Source organism: Heterodontus francisci, chromosome 3 (genome assembly GCF_036365525.1).
Source record: "Heterodontus francisci isolate sHetFra1 chromosome 3, sHetFra1.hap1, whole genome shotgun sequence".
NCBI classification, from domain to species: Eukaryota; Metazoa; Chordata; class Chondrichthyes; order Heterodontiformes; family Heterodontidae; genus Heterodontus; species Heterodontus francisci.
This window is the reverse complement of record NC_090373.1, coordinates 56,217,257-56,237,177: the sequence shown is the minus strand read 5'-3', so window position 1 is coordinate 56,237,177 and position 19,921 is coordinate 56,217,257. Positions and strand designations below refer to the sequence as shown.

Here is a 19,921-nt window from a genome sequence, read left to right as displayed (position 1 = left end):
AGACACAGACCAAGAGAGAAAAAGGCAGTCCTGAAAATCTGAGAAAATTTGAGTTCTCAACAGAAAATAATGGCAGGTGAGTACAAAAGAAAATAAGAGAGATAAATGATCCTATATTTTCTTTTGTAATTACACTTTTATTAATCATCTTTTTGATTTTATGTATTTGGCTTAGTAACATATTAAATTAGTAGTGAAGGAAATATCCACTCTTCCCACTGTATCTCTGCATACTGCCAAGATTGAAATAAACCACTACTCCTGCTGTTTGCTGTAAGTCCTGCCTGCTTCCAACTCAGTGACTGATACATTGGTGGAAATAGACACTCCAAACAAACTGGGACTCAGGTTGTAGCAAAATATTCCCAAAAGTGCCTTAAACGAAAAAGTAAACCACTGCTGGAACAGTGACATATGTGGTATAAATAAGTGATGATGGACTTCTGACAAGTATGCATTTCTGCTCAAACAAGTGGCCACAATTTAATATGTTATGGCCAGGTGGTAAGGGGTGTGGGTGGTTCCCACTGTTCACCTCCCAACTAACCACAGCAAGTGTTTTTGTTACTAGGGTTTTAACCTCTTGTGTTTAATTTGTCAAATAAGACAGCGACAGGTTTTCTTATAGGTTTAAAACAGAAGGTTAACTATTGAGCAATATTCATTCCCAAAATGATCTCAACTGCACCCACACATGCATTCACTCACATGCACACATACAAGAATAGATAGAGAAGAAAAGGGTAAGTGGTTTGAAGTGAGGTTGGGGTTGGGGTTAGGGCAAACCTGTTGAATCTTCTTGGAGGATGATTTCCCTTTTAAAATTTCAGGCCTCAGTTGCTGTAGATTTTCCTGGTGGTTGAGACTTCAGTCTGAGGTGGTGATCACTTTCAGTTCTCTGCTGTAATAAGTTGAAGTGTAGAATTCATGGCTGGACTCCTTCTTTGGCTTTTGCTGGATCTCTTACAGCTCTTGGCTGGACAGGCTTTTGTGATGTTTATTCTGATATCTCTCTCTCTCTCCAGAGGGCTACTTTTTAAGGTCAAAATCTTTCACATGTTGCCTTTGTTAGGAGATGCAGAGCCCCTCCCTGTGGTGACCAACAATGGACCAGGATGTGGCTACTTCACACCTTCCTTGTTTCAGAAGAACCCATTCAGTTCAAAAATGTTTCTTGATGGGTTCAGGATGGGTGTAATTGACACCTCTTAGCTTGGAATGTATCCTTTTGTCTGTACCAGACAGTAAGACAGCTTTAATATACAGGGCCAGATTGTTTGACCTTCGGCAGGCCATTTTATAGCACACTTTTGTAAAGGAAAAGTCAATTTTTATAACTCTTTATTTTGGGTTCTGTATTTTCATCGCTGCACTTCATACGAGCATGATAAATAGTAAAGTGATTATTCATTAGGAACTGACAGAACAGACGGTATATACTTTGACAGCCTTGTCATGTTTTAATAAAATTCACACAATATATAAAAATAAAACCTACATTAATATACAACAAAGTACAAATAACAGTTTTCTGTATTGTACATAAATGCCACATTGAAAATATACACCACACTATATCAATGTGACAACCAGTCTTTGATCTTTTGCTTAAAAAATGTTTTTTGAAGATTTTTAATTTTTTTAATACCTGGACCATTAATGAAACATTTTAGTAGTTCTTCCAGATCAGCTTGTACACTGTTTTTTTTAATTCATTCATGGGATGTGGGCGTTGCTGGCCAGGCCAGCATTTATTACCCATCCCTAATTGCCCTTGAGAAGGTGGTGGTGAGCTGCCTTCTTGAACCGTTGCAGTCCAAGTGGGGTAGGTACACCCACAGTGCTGTTAGGAAGGGAGTTCCAGGATTTTGACCCAGTGACAGTGAAGGAACGGCAATATAGTTCCAAGTCAGGATGGCGTGTGACTTGGAGGGGAACTTGCAGGTGGTGGTGTTCCCATGTATTTGCTGCCCTTGTCCTAGTTGGTAGAGATTGCGGGCTTGGAAGGTGCTGCCTAAGGACCCTTGATGCTTTGCTGCAGTGCATCTTGTAGATGGTACACACTGCTACCACTGTGCATCGGTGGTGGAGGGAGTGAATGGTGTAGATGGGGTGCCAATCAAGCGGGCTGCTTTGTCCTGGATGGTGTCGAGCTTCTTGAGTGTTGTTGGAGCTGCACCCATGTTTGAAATGTAATAAAATATAAACCATTCAAAAATACAGCCAATCTCACAAAATCTATTAGGCCTTATCACAATTGACTATTCTTTTCAGATGTGGTAATAGACAGTATCCTGCATGACAACAATGTTTTTTTTCCTGGGTGGGCGATACACATCAGATCTTTCTCCTAAACTTTAGCTCAAACAGGTTTTCAATACATTACAATCCAGGCAGTAAAAATCTTATCAGTATAAAGGCATTTCAGAAAAGATTGCAAAACATATAAAGAAAATCTTTTGTAATCATGTTTTGCTCCATTGTTGTAAATGCCACACTTCACTGCAAACGAGTGCATTGATTTTACATGCGTCCCATATTGCTGTGTGTAACTCTGGTGTAGTTGAAAGGATACAGCATTGAGTGCCATATTCTTTTGGACAATTAAAATAGCCCAAAATACTGAAATATTTAATCGTAAAAAGAAATCAGAATGTTGCCAGTTGCGGACAATGATACTCAGAAAAGGATCAGAGTCACTTATTGAATGCATAAGTCAGAAGAATAGCAATGAACACTGTTCATAACAAGCATGAATGTAGAGCAGCAGTCTACAATTACCATTCCAAATGCATATCTGCTTTGCTCCATATATATTTACCACCACGTTTTAAAAACATCCTCTCATCAAATCCACTAAATTTAATAGCATTGTCAACGCCTACATCCAAGATAGATTTGGATGGATCTTTCCTGCCTTGGGTGCAATCTAGGAAACGCATCTGAAAAATATTAAGAAAGAGGAAAGATAAAAATATGGAAGTATAAAATTCTTACATAAACTATATTAGTATGTATCATCTGTCAGATCCATTGATTGGATCACCTCTGAGTTGTATCCTCTATTTATTCCAGAGGTGATAATGGTTTGAACTTTCAACTTCAGTCATGATGTAAAATGGGCAACATTGAATCAGCCTCCCTTTATACATTGACTTCAATGGAAAGAATAATTGGGCAGGTCGTAAAACAGGTGTGTTTTTCGACATTGCCTGTTTTACTCCACTGTTTAAGTAATTTCCAGTGTGCCACTGTTCTTGTTTCTGCAACAAGTAAAAACTGTGAACTTGATACTTTTCATAAATTATTTGAAAGTTAAAGTCAGATTTTAAGGTGCACCAATTTGATAATTCATGTGTGTTTGTGTGCGCACTTTATTTGCCAGTGCTCAGTGGATTCATTATATTCTGAGAATTTGAACAAATTTAAAGGTTTATTTGTATGTTTGGGGAGTTTTCAGTAAACTTGGACAGTCAAGCTCTGAACAAGAAGACTCTTGTATATTCTTGCAATTTTGAGTCTTTTATTTTCAATATCTGGAAACTGGTACACATGAGAAACAATTGAGCTTCATTGTGATGTCATCTGCACAGGATCATAACAGTGTTACTTCATCGCAGTGTGACAACAAAAATGTATCCAAAGAAGCCTAGAACTACACCTATTATATTTACATGCCTTTCGTATAATAAATAAATATCAGTGTAACAGTTCCTGTCATCTATTTCAATTTTTAAAATATGACTTCAGAAGACAAAATAAACTTTACAATTTTCTGTGCAGTCTTGACCTTCAGATTATCTCTGCTGTGTCAAAAGGTTTGGTATGTTTCCAATGAAAACAGAATTTGAATATTTGCAAATATTTGTATTAGGCCTGTCGTATGTATAATGACGGATATAGTTTTGGAAGCCATTCACACAAGCACCTATCATTCTCCTTTTAATAATGTAATCATGTCCTCTCGTACTTTCACTCACCCACATTTCTCAGATCTAGAAATCATTGTAAATTGTTTTTAAATATCTTGCCGTACTGGACTGAGTAGTGTACAGTATTAATAAAAATGGATGTTAGCACAACATTGTTACATGTGGAATCAACTATAGTCCTCACACTCTCTCTGCAATTGCATAAAATATAATTGTATAGAATCATATATGACAGAGGTCATTCAGCTCAATATGTCTATGTTGGCTCTTGAAAACAGCTATCCAGTTAGTCCCATTCCCTGCACTTTCCACATAGTCTTCAAATTTGAAGTATATATCTAATTCCCTTCTGAAGGTTACTTTGAATTTGCTTCCAACACCCTCTATAAATGAATTGTTCTCATACAGTGTCCTGTTATAATAATTTTTTTAATAGAAATGAATGTGCAGGAGCACATTCTATATGCACTTTTATTATACAGGCAGTAACAGTGGGGACTTGACAGTGGAGCATTGTATTCCGTCTGGTGTAATAATACAGTACTTACATATTCATCAAGGATGAGGTAGGAATCCCGCATCTGTGGAGAGAACACAAACATGAATTGGGACCATGGCTATGTTAATTGTTCAACAGAAATGCCAATTTCTTAAAATCAATTCGACAGGAATGTGTACAAAACACACCAATGAAAACAACACAAAGACATAAAACATAAGAAGAAAGCCAGGAAAATGTTCAAGTATAATATTAATATCCTCAATGTGGACCGGCTGACAGCTGTAAAGGCCAACAATAGGTCACAACATAAAATGGGACAAGGACTTACAACAATTCTTAGATTTTGCAGAAGCATGCACTCCAGCAACAGTACTTATTGCAATCTAGGTATATGGATGTGCTATGGCTGTGCCTCCATTTTCAGATCAATCTTTGTCACTCCAGGCAGGAATCATCGGAGCGATCAACTTTCATCTTTTTTGACCCAGAAATGAGCTTTCAACCATATATCTGCACCATCACTAGGATCGCCTATTCCACCTCAGTAACATTGCCCATCTCTGCCCCTACCTTAGCTCTTCTGCTTCTGAAACTTTTATCTATGCCTTTGTTACCTTCAGACTTGTCTATTCCAACGTACTCACAGCTGGCATCCCACATTCTACCCTCCGTAAACTTGAGGTCATTGAAAACTCTGCTGCCCGTGTCCTAACTCTCACCAAATGTCATTCACCTATCACCCATGTATTCACTGACCTACATTGTCTCCTGGTTAAACAACACCACAATTTTAAAACTCTCCTCGTTTTCAACTTTTTCCATGGCCTGGCCCCTCCCTGTCTCCGTAATCTCCTCCAGCCCTATAACTCTCAAGATATCTGGGCTCCTCTAATTCCCGATTTAATTGCACCAACATTGGTGGCTGTGCCTTCAGCTGCCGAGGCCTTAAGCTCTGGAATTCTCTCCCTAAACCTCTCCGCCTCTCTACTTCACTTTCCTCTTCTTAAGACACTCCTTAAAACTCTTTGACCAAGCTTTGGGTCATCTGCTCTAATATCTCCTTCTGTGGCTCAGTGTCATATTTTGTTTTCTAATGTCTCTGTGAAACGCCTTGGGATGTTTTATTATGTTAAAGGCGATATATAAATACAAGTTTTTTTCATTTGAAATCACAAAAGTATACAATCATCTCTTCAGACTTAGAGATGCATTTTTATTGTTCTCATAATGATGGACTCAGAGTCCCAGATGTGACTGCAGCTGTCATATTGAGCATCAGGTCCACTGCTAGCTGCCTTTAGCAAAGAACAAAACTAACACTGTGATAGAAGATGTGCTCAAATGAATCACTTTTAAAGAGGGTGGAAGCTGACTGCTGGTGGTCATAACTGTAAAAGGGAAGCCCATTAAGCTTCCCTCATCTAATGTCACTAATCAAGTGGTACTACCAGTTCTGATTCTATTCCCACATATCTTACCTTCTCATTAGATTCAGGCACGAGGCACTTGATCTCTTTATGCTGATCCAAAAATCTCTGAAAGTCTTTGCTGCTGACAATAAATGTTTCTGCATGTCTGAGAGCTTCTTCTCCAGCATTCTCCCCTTCAATCAACAAGCACTGGAATACCTGCAGCGAATAAAATAAATATATTCATTATACACAACTCATTATCTCAAACATACCTACTCATGTGATGCATCCAGAATGTGTTCTCCAGTAACCTCAGAGATTATATAGTGTATTTTGTCTGTTTTTCTTATGCCAGCTGTTCCTGTGGCCTATCTAAATAAAGCTGCCTAATTATTGCTACTTAGTGCGAAGTTATGAGCAGTATTTTGTTGTGCATTTGAACCCAACAGATCGAAGCTGGTAAAAACAAATTTCATACACTTTCATTCTTACAACCACAGGGAAAGGGCATATTCATTCATTCGATCATTTTCAGCAGGATTTAAACGCAGGTCACAGATCCAAAAGAAGATGGGCGGCACAGTGGCGCAGTGGTTAGCACCGCAGCCTCGCAGCTCCAAGGACCCGGGTTCGATTCCGGGTACTGCCTGTGTGGAGTTTGCAAGTTCTCCCTGTGTCTGCGTGGGTTTTCTCCGGGTGCTCCGGTTTCCTCCCACAAGCCAAAAGACTTGCAGGTTGATAGGTAAATTGGCCATTATAAATTGTCACTAGTATAGGTAGGTGGTAGGGAAATATAGGAACAGGTGGGGGTGTTTGGTAGTAATATGGGACTAGTGTAGGATTAGTATAAATGGGTGGTTGATGTTCGGCACAGACTCGGTGGGCCGAAGGGCCTGTTTCAGTGCTGTATCTCTAATCTAATCTAATCTAATCTAAGAACCCGATGAACCATCAATTACAATATCACCAGCAAAATCCCGCATTATCATTCAGGCTACACACCCGTCAGCACCTGATGGTTCGACTATCACCACAGCTGAAAGTAGAACTTTCTGATGTAACTCACTCGTTGCAATTTCAATTCAAAATCTATGTATGAACACATTCACATCTAAACACAATATGATATTCCAAATGAAACTTTGCTTTCCCTGCCCCTTTAGTGGACTTCTTTATTTTTAAAGCATATACATATTCTGCTAGAAGAGGTATATGTCAAAAATAGACTTCAGTAATGATCACCACTAAATAAGCAGAGCACAACTCAAATTGAACATTGAGATTCAAAGCACGTGGCTCTCATGAAGCCATCAATATTCAAACACACAACAAAGACAATGCATTGAATACTACAGAATTAGCTTTACTACAATTCTAAATAGCTCTCCACCATTCTCTAATGGTAACCTAAACACATTACCATATTAAAGATATGTTACCTAGGTTTGAAAATTAATTCTAGACTACAGCCAAGACATGAAGCATGCTTTCATACTGTTTTTGTGCAGTCAGTTGTAACCAAAACCGGAAGCCAAGAAGACCCATTTTTTAACAGGTCTTCCCAATTGTCACATTTCTTCCTGAACCAATAAACTCTCCACAAAAAAACCCTTGATCCCACTGTCCTTGCAAACTACCGTCCCATCTCCAACCTCCCTTTCCTCTTCAAAGTCCTTGAACGTGTTGTCACCTCCCAATTCTGTTCCCACTTTCCCGGAACACCATGTTTGAATCCCTTCGATCAGGTTTCCACCCTTGTCACAGTACCGAATCAGCTCTTACAAAGTCACAAATTACATCCCATGCGACTATGACAAAGGTAAACTTTCCCTCCTCATCCTTCTCAACATGTCTGCAGCCTTTGACATGGTTGATCACACCTCTCCACTTCTAACGCCTCTCAACCATCATCCAGCTGGGTGGGAATGTTCTTATCTATCTAATTATATCCAGAGAATCACTTACAATGACTTCTCTTCCTGCTCCCACATTGTTACCTCTGGTGTCCCCTGAGGATCTATCCTTGGCCCCCTCATAATTCATATCTAGATGCTGCCCCTTGATGCCATCATCCAAAGGCATCAGTTTCACATATATGCTGACGACACTCAACTTTATCACCACTTCTCTCGACTCCTCCACTGTTGCTAAATTATCAGACTGCTTATCTGACATCCAGTACTGGATGAATGGAAATTGCCACCAATTAAATATTGGGAAGACTGAAGCCATTGTTTTCGGTCCCTGCTCCAAACTCCATTCCCTAGCTACCAACTTCATCCCTCTCCCTGACAATTGTCTGGGATTAAGCCAGTCTGTTTGCAACCTCGATGTCACATTTGACCCTGAGATCAGCTTCCGACCTCATATTCATGCCATCACTATGACCGCCTATTTCCATTTCAACAACATCACCCGGCGTCGCCCCTGTCTCAGCCCATCTGCTGCTGAAACTCTCATTCATATCTTCGTTACTTCTAGATTTTACTATTTCCAACGCACTGCTGGCTGGTCTCCCACATTCTACTTTCCGTAAATTTGAGGTCTTCCAAAACTCTGCTGCCCGTGTCTTAACTCACACCAAGTCCTGTTCCCCTATCACCCCTTGCTCGCTGACCTACATTGGCTCCGAGTCAAGCAACATCTTGATTTTAAAATTCTCATACTTGTTTTCAAATCCCTCCATGGCTTTGCCCCTCCCTATCTCGGTAACCTCCGCCAGCCCCACAACCTTCCAAGATATCTGTGCTCCTCTAATTCTGGTCTCTTGAGCTTTCCTGATTTTAATTGTTCCACCATTGGTGGCAACGCCTTCAGTTGCCTCGGCCCCAAGCTCTGGAAACCCTACACATCTCCACCTCTGCACCTTTGACCAAGCTTTTGGTCATCTGATCTAATATCTTTATTTGTGGCTTGGTGTCATACTTTGTTTTATAATGCTCCTGTAAAGTGCCTTGGGACATTTATTACATTAAAGGCACTGTATAAATAAAAGTTGCTGTTGTTGTTCTCATGGCAACAGTAAGATCCTCAGTTGCTCTCAGCTGGTGTAGCTTCCACTGAATTCATCAGATTAAGCAAGGTGGATTCGCAATCACAGAATTGTAACAACGCAGAAGGAGGCCATTCTGCCCATTGTGTCTGCACCAGGTCTCCGAATGAGCAATTCGAAGGAAGCTGAGGAATGCTCTCAGACATGTGCTCAAACTGTTTTTTTCCACATATTCTGGTAAGCAGTAGAGTTCGGATGAAAGGTCATCGACCTGAAACTTTAACTCTGTTTCTCTCTCCACAGATACTGCCCAACCTGCTGAGTATTTCCAGCACTTTCTGTTTTTATAGCACAGCCTTCCCTCACTGGCTCAGGATTTTGGTGCTACCCAAAATAGCAATTCTCCCCACCACAGTTACAATGGAATTCTATCCCCAATGCCCCATGTTCTTATATTTCATGGCTTGTAACTTACAATATCAAGATATGTGAATTAATTAAATTACCTTCCATCTTACTGGATTCAATATCCTGATTTGTTCATTCATATCCTCCTCAACATTGTATCTGTTGATGACAGAGTTGATTTTAAAAGCCACTTTGTAATCTTTGCACCACAGTCTGACCTTGAGGAGGTTCTCAATGTGATTTTTGTTCCCTTGCCCACGGCCTATCAGACGATTGGTGTCTTCTTCAAAACTGTCACATGAAACAGCCAGAATGTCCAAATCCTTACCTGTAACATGAATGTTTGATATTAAGCTTTGAGCAATACAATTTTTAAAACTGGATAACAGTTGTCAATTCTGCTTTCCGCATTAAAGCTTAGAAAACTACCTAATATCATGTTACAAAAAGGCAGTCCTCACCCCTACAAATTCTGCTCTGTAACCAAGCTGGTTGCAGAAGTCACTTCTCTCAGACAAGGTGCCTCATCTATGTTTGACACCTCTCCACTTACCCCAGTAAAACTGGGAGCCCCTTTGTGGGGAATTATTGAGATAGATTGTCCAATGTCCACGGTACAATACATTAGAGCACTTGGTGTGATATTAATGAACTTTTTTTAATGGGATGATGAGTATATGTAGTATTATGTAACTCAGGAGTTCATTCTTATAGTCAGCTCCAGTTTTCATGAGTTCAACATGTTGAATAAATGGATGCAGGAAAGATATTCTGCCCTTAGAATTGTTAACATACACTTAACAAATATTCCGCCCCAACCAGTTTTCTCTGGAGGGCTAGTATTGAAGGGACTGGCATCTTGTTCGGTTTTGGTTCTACAGGTGCCAGCTATCCTGTTAGCTCCCCCATGAAACTAGACATCAGAGTGTTGAGACCAGCTTCTTGGTCTATGTGGCTTAATTCCACATCAAACAGTATAGTTATCAAATGTGTCGTAAGGAACGTACTTTATCCTTACATAATTGAATACAAAAGTAGGGAGGTTATGCTTCAGCTATACAGGACATTGGTGAGACCAAATATGGGTACTGTGCACAATATTGGTCTCCTTATTTAAGGAATGATGTAAATGCATTGGAAGCAGTTCGGAGAAGGTTTAGTAGACTGATAACTGGAATTTATGAGGAAAGATTGGACAGGCTAGGCTTGTATTCGCTGGAATTTAGAAGAGTAAGAAGCGACTTGATTGAAACATATAAGATCCTGAGGGGTCTTGACAGGGTGGATGTGGAAAAGATGTTTCCCCTTGTGGGAGAATCTAGAACCAGGGATCACTGTTCAAAAATAAGGGGTCGCCCATTTAAGACAGAGATGAGGAGAAATTTTTTCTCTCAGAGGGTCGTGAGTCTTTGGAACTCTCTTCCTCAAAAGGCGGTGGAAGCAGAGTCTTTGAATATGTTTAAGGCAGAGGTAGATAGATTCAGTTCTGTTGAAGGGTCACTGACCTGAAACATTAACTCTGCTTCTCTCTCCACAAATGCTGCCAGACCTGCTGAGTATTTCAAGCATTTCTTGTTTGTATTTCAGATTTCCAGCATCTGCAGTATTTTGCTTTTATTTTATGTAGATAGATTCTTGATGAGAAAGGGGGCGAAAGGTTATCGGGGGTAGGTGGTAATGTGGAGTAAGCAGTTCAGCCATGAACATATTGAGTGGCGGAGCAGGCTCGAGGGGCCGAGTGACCTACTCCTGCTCCTAATTCATATGTTCGTATTTACATACATTTGTTTAATTGTAATTGCTTTCAGCAGCATTTAGTTAGAATGTAAACTGTAATCCAAATATAATATATACACACTTGCACTCCTAATCCCAGACCTGAATATAGGCAAAAAACAAATTACCATAGTTTTTAAACCATTTCTCTGTGATCCGACTCCCATTGCTCACAACGCTGACACTGGGCAGTTTCAGCTCCTGTTTACAGTACTGGACCAGCTTCCCTAGAAACTCCCCACGATTGTGCAGAAAAGGTTCTCCTCCCGAAAAATTAATCTTCTCCATACCTGGGCAAGGCAAAAAAAAACATGCTTTGAATCGAATCTTGAGATATCAACAGTTAACACTATCAATATGATCCTGCCCAACCTTTGTCTCATAGTGCTGTTAGAAAAAGGGGACCCAGACTCCAGATCATTAATAAAGTAGATGGCGTACATGATTAATTACATTACAACAATGATTACATTACATCAGTAAATTTGTCTCTGAAATGTGATAAGGTTGGGTGAACAGTGACCACATTATTAACTGCCGTAGCCAACCATCATGTATTTTAGAGGAATACTCTAGGAAAGGTTCATTTAAGTGAGTCTTCCAGTTCAGTAATTAAACAAATAATGGAAATCTAATATTTTCAGTTCACCAATGAACGGGAACAGCTATAGCTATCAGCATACTTCCAGGGTAAATTCCGCAGTGCTAAAACACAGGAAAATAAAGCTGGTTGAGAGATGGATGTTGGATGTCGAACGGACACGCCCATGACTTCCTGTGCGGAGCCAAGTACCATGACTGATTTCCTGAACCAGGCTGACACTTGTGATAGTCTGTCTGGAGCACGAAACATTTTGGGCATGACTTTCTCCCACTGTACTCTGTTTCTTAAAGCACTTTATATCATTACCCCGACAATGAAACTAATTGCTGTCTGTCTTCTTTGGCCTCCTTATCTCGAGAGACAATGGGTAAGCACCTGGAGGTGGTCAGTGGTGTGTGGAGCAGCGCCTGGAGTGGCTATAAAGGCCAATGCTAGAGTGACAGACTCTTCCACAGGTGCTGCAGAAAAAGTTGCACTTTCTCCCACTGCACTCTGTTTCTTAAAGCACTTTATATCATTACCCCGACAATGTAACTAATTGCTGGCTGTAGCCGACAGTTTATTTGGCCAAACAAGCCCCGACTCTATTCCAATCTTTTTCTCCCTCCCCAATACACATTGCTACTGTACAGTGACATGTACTTTTCCCATAGCTGTACCTGCTACACACTTGTGTCTGTTGCAAATGTTAAAAAAAATCTCTTACTAAAAGGAGCAATTTTAAATTAAACAACTGTCATTCATACCCGATAATTTTTAGATACGATATAATGGATCCCATTCGTTGTCATAACGTTGTAATGTAAAGATATAGAAGTTTCACGGGCTATTATTAATTATACATGGAGAGCGTTAATTCCCCTATAATTTTGCTTGTGCAACAATTTGCACATTATTATGCATTGCAATGCTGGCAGCGGATTCCGCTACTGCTGCTTACCGGCTTCCTTTAATAGCTTCAGCCCTCTTTTGGCTTCTTCCAGGGGCAACACAAAAGATGTCTTCGCGGTGTGGAAACAGAAGCCGCACTTGTAGTTGCACTGGCGGGTAAAGTGGTAATTGACGCTGGTGGGAGTGGTAGTCCGCTCCCTGCTCCTCGCCTCGCTCCTCTTCACGCTTTCCCACCTCCGCTCACTGATCCCAAATTTCCCCAAGGCTATGAGCTTCATCAGCCACCCTGAGATTTCGCTCACCTTGGCGATGCAAGCCTGCAGCAGAAATTTAATACAAATAACCACCACATACATGTTTTTTCCACGAGCGATTTCTTAAGTGTTTCTTACTCGGGGTTCTGTGATTGTTGATGTTTTGGTCCGGTTAGGAGTATTTATACAATCCATGACGTAAAGAGAGTGCGTGGCGTCCACTGATTGTGCAGGCAAGGTTTCATTTCATTAGAACAGAAATCGAAAGTGTAAATAATAATCGATTTCATCAGCTTCCTGAAGCTCCTCGACTCATACTTGTAGACAATTCATGCCTTTTCCATTGTAGCTTTCAGTTGCCGCGATGATTAAACTACAACAGGCATTCTGGAGACATTCTGTAGCCGGGTAGAGAATCCTCAGATTCTGTAACTTTGGTACTGGCCTATCATAGATGCGTGCATTTGTCCTAAAACAAACACTCCCTGCAACTGTTCGCCTGCGGTTGTGGTATGAAAGGAATTATTCTGGCATTCCTCTGAATGTGCCACACATTCCCTCCAATGCAACCTATATTGCCTCTTAGAGCTTTTAGAATCTTGCCAAAATCCAACCCAACACACTGTATCCAGGCAAAAATGACTGAAAAGGTCACCTTATGTTTGCGCTTTCCCATGTTGGCCCCGTGTGGTGTGTTTTTACTATTCCTCAATTTAAGACTGGCAAAGTGCTCCAAGTAGGAGGAAGAACTTTGTTGGGAGGTTACTGTATGTTACCAAGCCTTGTAGCTTTGCACCTGTGCATGCTGTGTCATTCAGTATACCTGCAACAGCTGAAGCCACATTTCACAACACAGTGGCTGCCAGCATTTGCCCATTCCTCAATCCTTTGACTGGAGTGGGAGCCTGTACTGACTTCTCGAGTGAAGGCCACCTCCTTAGACCCTTCTCCTGCCATTGCAATAATCTATATAAGGACAGTCCATGGGGTATCAATGATACTAGTTTTCCCAAATATCACTCAGTCTGTCAAAACTGCCAATGAGAGACTCCTGTAACTGAATGGCCATTGTCTTAATGGTGCCATTCACAGTCTTCATGGGACAAAATTGTTCTGTGCTTGTTCGCTGCTTTGGGATTCCTTTCCATCGGACCATGACATTGCCATTTATTCCATGGTCTTCTATATCAGTGTTGTCCAATACACTTGCCACTCGCCACTTGTAGCGAATCGGCCACAGATGTGGAGATGTGATGCTGTTCATTTTTAGAGCCACACAATAACTGAGTTTTGTTAAATTTGCAGTAGTGGGAATGAGTATGTGTGTCACTTGCAGACCACTATTTGTCATCCATCCATAATTGAGCAAGGAATAATCAACTGCGAAGATAAATGCAAAATACTGCAGGTGCTGAAAATCTGAAATAAAAATAAAAAGTGTTGGAAATACTCAGCAGGTCTGGCAGCAGTGGTGGAGAGAAAAACAGAATTAACATTTCAGGTCGATGACTTTTCATCAGAATCAACCAAATTGTGAAAGTCACATATTGGTCAGACCACGACTATGTATTTCAGCGTATAGTTCAGTTGTCGGATTTCTAGTGACATGGAAGCTGAAGGGCCACTTGCTCAGTGAAACAAGAAAAATAGTCCACCGTTTGTTACCTTCTCTGTTCCTGTTCTCTCTGTTCTCTCTGGGTGCCTCTAATGCCGATACATTTAGATCTGTGGGATCTCTTGGTGAAGCACTTTGAAAGTACTTCAGAAGGACAGAAGTTTAGGGGAGATGTCAGAGGTAGGTTCTTTACACAGAGTGGTGGGTGCGTGGAATGCACTGCCAGCGGTGGTAGTAGAAGCAGATACATTAGGGACATTTAAGCGACTCTTGGATAGGTACATGGATGATAGTAGAATGAAGGGTATGTAAGTAGTTTGATCTTCGAGTAGGTTAAAGGGTCGGCACAACATCGTGGGCCGAAGGGCCTTTACTGTGCTGTACTGTTCTATGTTCTATGTTCTATGACAGGGCCTGATTGCTCTCAAAACTTTCTCGGGGAATCTAGTGACACAGGGGATGCTAACTGAAGTACTTGGTTTTGTTTAGCTGGTAGTTGGCAGTTTTCACAAAACAGTTGAGGTAGTTGAACAGTTGAATGACAGACAGTGCTGCATGACTGCCAATGAGGGTTGAAATGTGCAATTTTGGCAAACTGGGGCATGCAGCAACATCCAAATGTGTCCAGCCTTCTTCTTAATAGACCCGTTGAAACAAGAAATTGAAAGGAATATGGTGCTACAGGCATAAAAGGAGATATTATAGGAGGTTGGCCATGAGGCAAAGGTGTATTAAATGTCCAGACACTGTGCTCAGAATGGCAGGCGACAGAGCATAAGCATGGCAAGTGTCAGAGCACAGAAGCCAATACGTAGAGATTTGTCAATTCTTTTCCCTCCCTGAGTATCCTAATATAATAATTCTGATAATATACAGACAGTTTACTCTTGAAGAAAATTTTTTTTTAAATTAACTGGAGCACACTATCAGAAACTGAACACTTTGATGAACAGATTGTCACCATCCTTTGAGAGTATATACAGCAGGCATGCTTTGATGAACGCTTGGATTGCAAAACCCTTTTGAAGCTGTTCTCCTGACTCTGGTAGTGACTGCATTGGTTTTGATTACTGCCGGTTTAAAACTCCAAACCTATTTTGAAAAGATGGCAAATTTGTTTTATTAATATTGCATTTTTTTGTATCATGTGGTGAATACATAAGTTTGGCGAACGTCAAAATCCAATTGGACAATACTGCTCTATATAACAAAAAATCTCCAGCAGAGTTCCTCTACATGTGGTTATTTGCAGCTTTGACCTAGAAGTAGAACACATTAAGAAGGAGAAATGAGGAAAATTGGGCCAGACAAGTGAACACCCCACCCTGCTCCACTACATCATGGAATGCACATCCCCAATTTCTGCAGAATCAGAACCTTAGGGTTTATATCCCTCTTCCTGTAAATCTGCTTCTATCCCACTGTCTATTTTTGTGTCAGTCCCTTTGCTTTGCCTTCAAACCGCTCTATTTCTATACAAGCATCAAATGTTTTCCAGAATTAGGTGGGATCATAGAAAATACAATGAGGTCTAAAGTAGATTTGGAGTGCATGTGTAAATGTGGTTAATAAGGTTGGTGAGCTGCAGGCACAAATAGATATGCGGGAATATGATCTAGTGTCAATATAGAGCAGGATTGGATGCTTAATATTCCTGGGTACAAGGTAGTCAGGAAAGATAGGAAAGGGGAAAAAAAAGGAGGTGGGGTAGCAGTTTTGATGAAGGAAAATATTGCATTACTAGAATGAGAGAATGTCCTTGAGGGTCAAACACAAAATCTATTTGGTCAGGGCTAAGAAACAATAAAGGAGCAATTATTCTACTTGATGGATTTTTTCAGTACCAAATAGGGGGAAGGAAATAGAGGAGTAGATTTGCAAAGAAATGACTGAGGCACAAGAACTATATAGTAATAATGGGTATAATAAAAGAGTTTAACTGCCCAATATTGAATGGGGATTGTGTTAAGGGCAGGGAAGGGGAAGAATTTCTGAAGCATGTTCAGGAGAATTTGCTCGTTCTGTATGTTTCCTGTTCAATAAGGAGGAGCCCTGGGAAATGAAGTGCATCGAATGGAGAATGACACAGTGGAGGAGCATCTCAAGAATAGTGATCATAGTATCATCAGGTTTAGATTAGTTATGGAGAAGAAAAAAGTGCAATCTCAAATAAAAATACTTGACCGGAGGAGGGCTAATTCCAGTGAATTGGGGTGGGATCTGGCCTAGGTAAATTGGAATCAAGGACTGGCAGACAGAAATGGAATGGAGTCTTTAAAAAGGAGATGGCTCAGGTACAGTCTAGGCACACTCTCACAACAGGAAAAGGGAGGGAAACCAAATCCAGAGCTCTCTGGATAATAGAGGAGTTAGAGAGTATGATGAAGCAGAAAAGGTGCTGTAGGACAGATATCAGCTTGATAATACAAGGGAGAATCAAGGTGTATATAAAAAGTAGAGGAGAAGTGAGAAAGGAAATAAGAGAGGCAACAAAATAATAGTTGATCGTCGGCTAACATAACAAGGAATTGAACAAGGCATGTTAACAGTAAAATGTTTAGTAGAGGAGCAGTGAGGCCAATTAGGGACCAAAATGGAGATCTATTGTTGGAGATAGAAGGCATGGCTGAGGTAATAAATCAATACTTTGGATTGGTGTTTACCAAGGAAGAAGACTTTTCCAAAGTTATGGTAAATGAGAAGGTTACCAGGATACTGGATGAGATAAAAATAGATAAAGAAACGCTACTAGGAAGGCTGGCAGCACTTAAAGTGAATAAGTCACTGGGTCTGGATGGGATGCATTCTAGGTTGCTGAGAGAAGTAAGAGTAGAAATTGCAGAGGTGTTGGCCATCATCTTCCAATCCTCCTTAGATACAGAGTGGTGCCAAAGGATTGGAAGGTTGCAAATGTGACCCCCTTGTTCCAAAAAAGTGGAGAAGGATAAATCTAGCAATTACAGGCCACTCATTTTAATGTCAGTGGTGGGGAAGCTTTCAGAAACAATAATCTGGGAGAAAATTAACGCCACTTGGACAAGCATGGACTAATAAAGGACAGCCAGCATGGATTTGTTAAAGGTAAATCATTTTTAAATGATTATGATTAACTATTAACTGAATCATGTTTATTTGGATAACCACTTTATAGAACACCTCCATTCAGTCTGCACACATGACCCGACTGTCCGGTCTCCTGTCATTTTAGTTCTTTGCCCCATTCCCACTCTGACCTCTCTGTCCTCGGCCTCCTACACAGTTCCAATGAAGCGCAACATAAGCTCGAGCAACAGCACCTCAATTTTTGATTGGTCACTTTACAGCCTTCCACATTCAGCCTTGAGTTCAACAATTTCAGATCATTACCTCTGTCCCCATTTTTATATTGTTTTTGGGCTGCAGCTGTTGGTGATGACTCTGGGTTTCCCATTTACACCTCCTCTAGAAAAATCATTTGTTTCTTTACTTGTCCCATTACCATCTCCTTTTGCCTTGCACCATTATCCCTTTGGTCATTTAATCTCTTCTGCCTTCCACCTTATCACAGTTGTTTCCTTTTGTTCTTTCCCTCTCCCTTTTCCCTGTCTCTGTACCAGCTTAAAAATTGTTACATCTCTAACTTTTTATAATTCTGACAAAAGGTTATCAACCCGAAATGTTAACTCTGTTTCTCTCTTGTTATGGACAGATGGGCGATGATAGGGATGATTCTCCTATTTCACCTCTCAACTGACCACAGACAGTGGTTTGATTAGAAATGTGTTTAACCTTTGAGCGTTTTAATGGTCAATAAACAGACAAGTGACAGATTTTCTCATAGGTTTAAAGAAAGATGCACGCTTATTCACCAAAAAAATCTGAAAATTTGCAACTTCACCAACTCACACACACATGCACAGACACAAGAAAAGATAGAGATTAAAAGATAGCATGCATTTAGGTTTGGTATTTCTAAAAAAAAAGTTTGTTGTGAAACCTTGTTTGTTTTCCTGGGAGGAAAATTTGAACGCGCAAGCCTGTTTTTTTTCTTCATGATTCACTGAAGTCAAACCTGGAAAGTTTTAAGTGGATGGATGCTTTGCTGCAGACATCTTTGGGTAAAATCTCAGTCCTAGTCCGGTGGCGAAGAATCCTATTACAATCTCTCAGGTAGGGAGTTTTCAAGGTCACTTTCCGTTTCTGCCTCGAGGTAGTCTTAAAAATGGTATTCGGGTAGAGTCCTCTTCTTTGCTGGAATAGATCTCTCTCAGCCTCCTGGCTTTCTGGCTCAGCAATGTGTCTTATTAAATAAAACCTTTTTATCAGAGACTTGGGGCTGGATTTTGTGCAGCTGGTGGGGTTGTTCCAGAAGCGAAGTTTCTGGCGCCGGTATCTCTGTGCCTTTAAAGATGGGGATCCTGTCTCCAAGAGCTGTCAGCCAATCACAGGGCCTGCAGCTCAGCAGTGTTGGCAGCGCCACCAGGAGCGTGAAGTCCAGGTGGAGGGGGGTCCATAGAAGTGGAGGTTTTGCCAGCAGGGCCCTCCATGGGCCACAGATTGCCCATGGAGGAGGGATCCCCCCAAACCCACAGGGACTGTGTCTTGTATTACTTGGCACCCTCCCCGCGTGGTGGAGGCAACCCACCATTGGTTAAATCCCAGCAGTGGGGGGAAGCGGACCTTAAGTGGCTGTTAATAGGTCACTTAAGGGCCTCAATTGGCCTCTAGTTGGGAAGGCCGTCGTTGGCCTATCCCACCCCAGCAAAATCGCTTGGCGATGGGCCCTTCACCCTTGCCTCCCAGCGCAATTCTATGGGCCGTCCCCCCTCCTCACCCCCCCTACCCACGGCCTCCGACCCCATCTCAAGAGGGGGTCCATAAAATTCAGCCCTTTGTTTCTGTCAGGTGACCAAGGTTTCTCTCTCATTCTATTTTCATGAATGGTTTGAATGCATGGCCATTGTTAGACAATAGATTTGGATGTTGCTCGTCTCTATGCCATCTTGATATTGTGATGTTTTTTCCACAATTATTATTCCGACTTTGAGTCTGGAGACTCTATGACTACAAAGTCATTGTTAGTTCAACCGGTTGAAAAAGGTAGCCGTTAACATTGAATGGGCCATTTACATTTCTAATGCTTTCTTCAATACTTGACCAGACGTGATGCCTGGTTCAGAGTTCAAGCAGTTACTATGTGTATTCGCAGTAGAGGAGAGGTCACCTGACCTCTTACTCCATTTTGTCTTGCAGCAAAAGTGTCCATTTTAGGAGTACAATTCCTCAGGTGATCTTTATAGTACATAATTGCTCCTTGCATGTGTATGACACTCTTCACAGATGCTGCCAGACCTGCTGAGTCTTTCCAGCATTTTCTGATTTAATTCCAGATTTTCTGCAGCCACAGTATTTCACTTTTGTATTCATGTTTAACTAGAAAGTCATGGAGTCATACAGCACCGAAACAGGCCCTTTGGCCCACCAAATCCGTGCCGACCATCAACCACCCATTTTATACTAATCCTATATTAATCCCATTTTTCCCTCTCACATCAC

General features: G+C 41.0%; 1 protein-coding gene across 1 annotated transcript; it reads right to left on the bottom strand.

The window, feature by feature from the left end:
- Nucleotides 1–1,450: 1,450 nt before the first annotated feature.
- On the bottom strand, nt 1,451–13,002 carry rsad2 (radical S-adenosyl methionine domain containing 2). The gene is made up of 6 exons (XM_068017505.1): nt 12,567–13,002; nt 11,151–11,312; nt 9,345–9,574; nt 5,913–6,062; nt 4,481–4,513; nt 1,451–2,942 (listed from the first exon to the last, which is right to left on the bottom strand). Exons 1-6 carry the CDS (start codon nt 12,871–12,873, stop codon nt 2,778–2,780), a joined length of 1,047 nt encoding a protein of 348 aa, XP_067873606.1. The 5' UTR covers nt 12,874–13,002; the 3' UTR covers nt 1,451–2,777.
- Between the last annotated feature and the right edge of the window lie 6,919 nt (nt 13,003–19,921).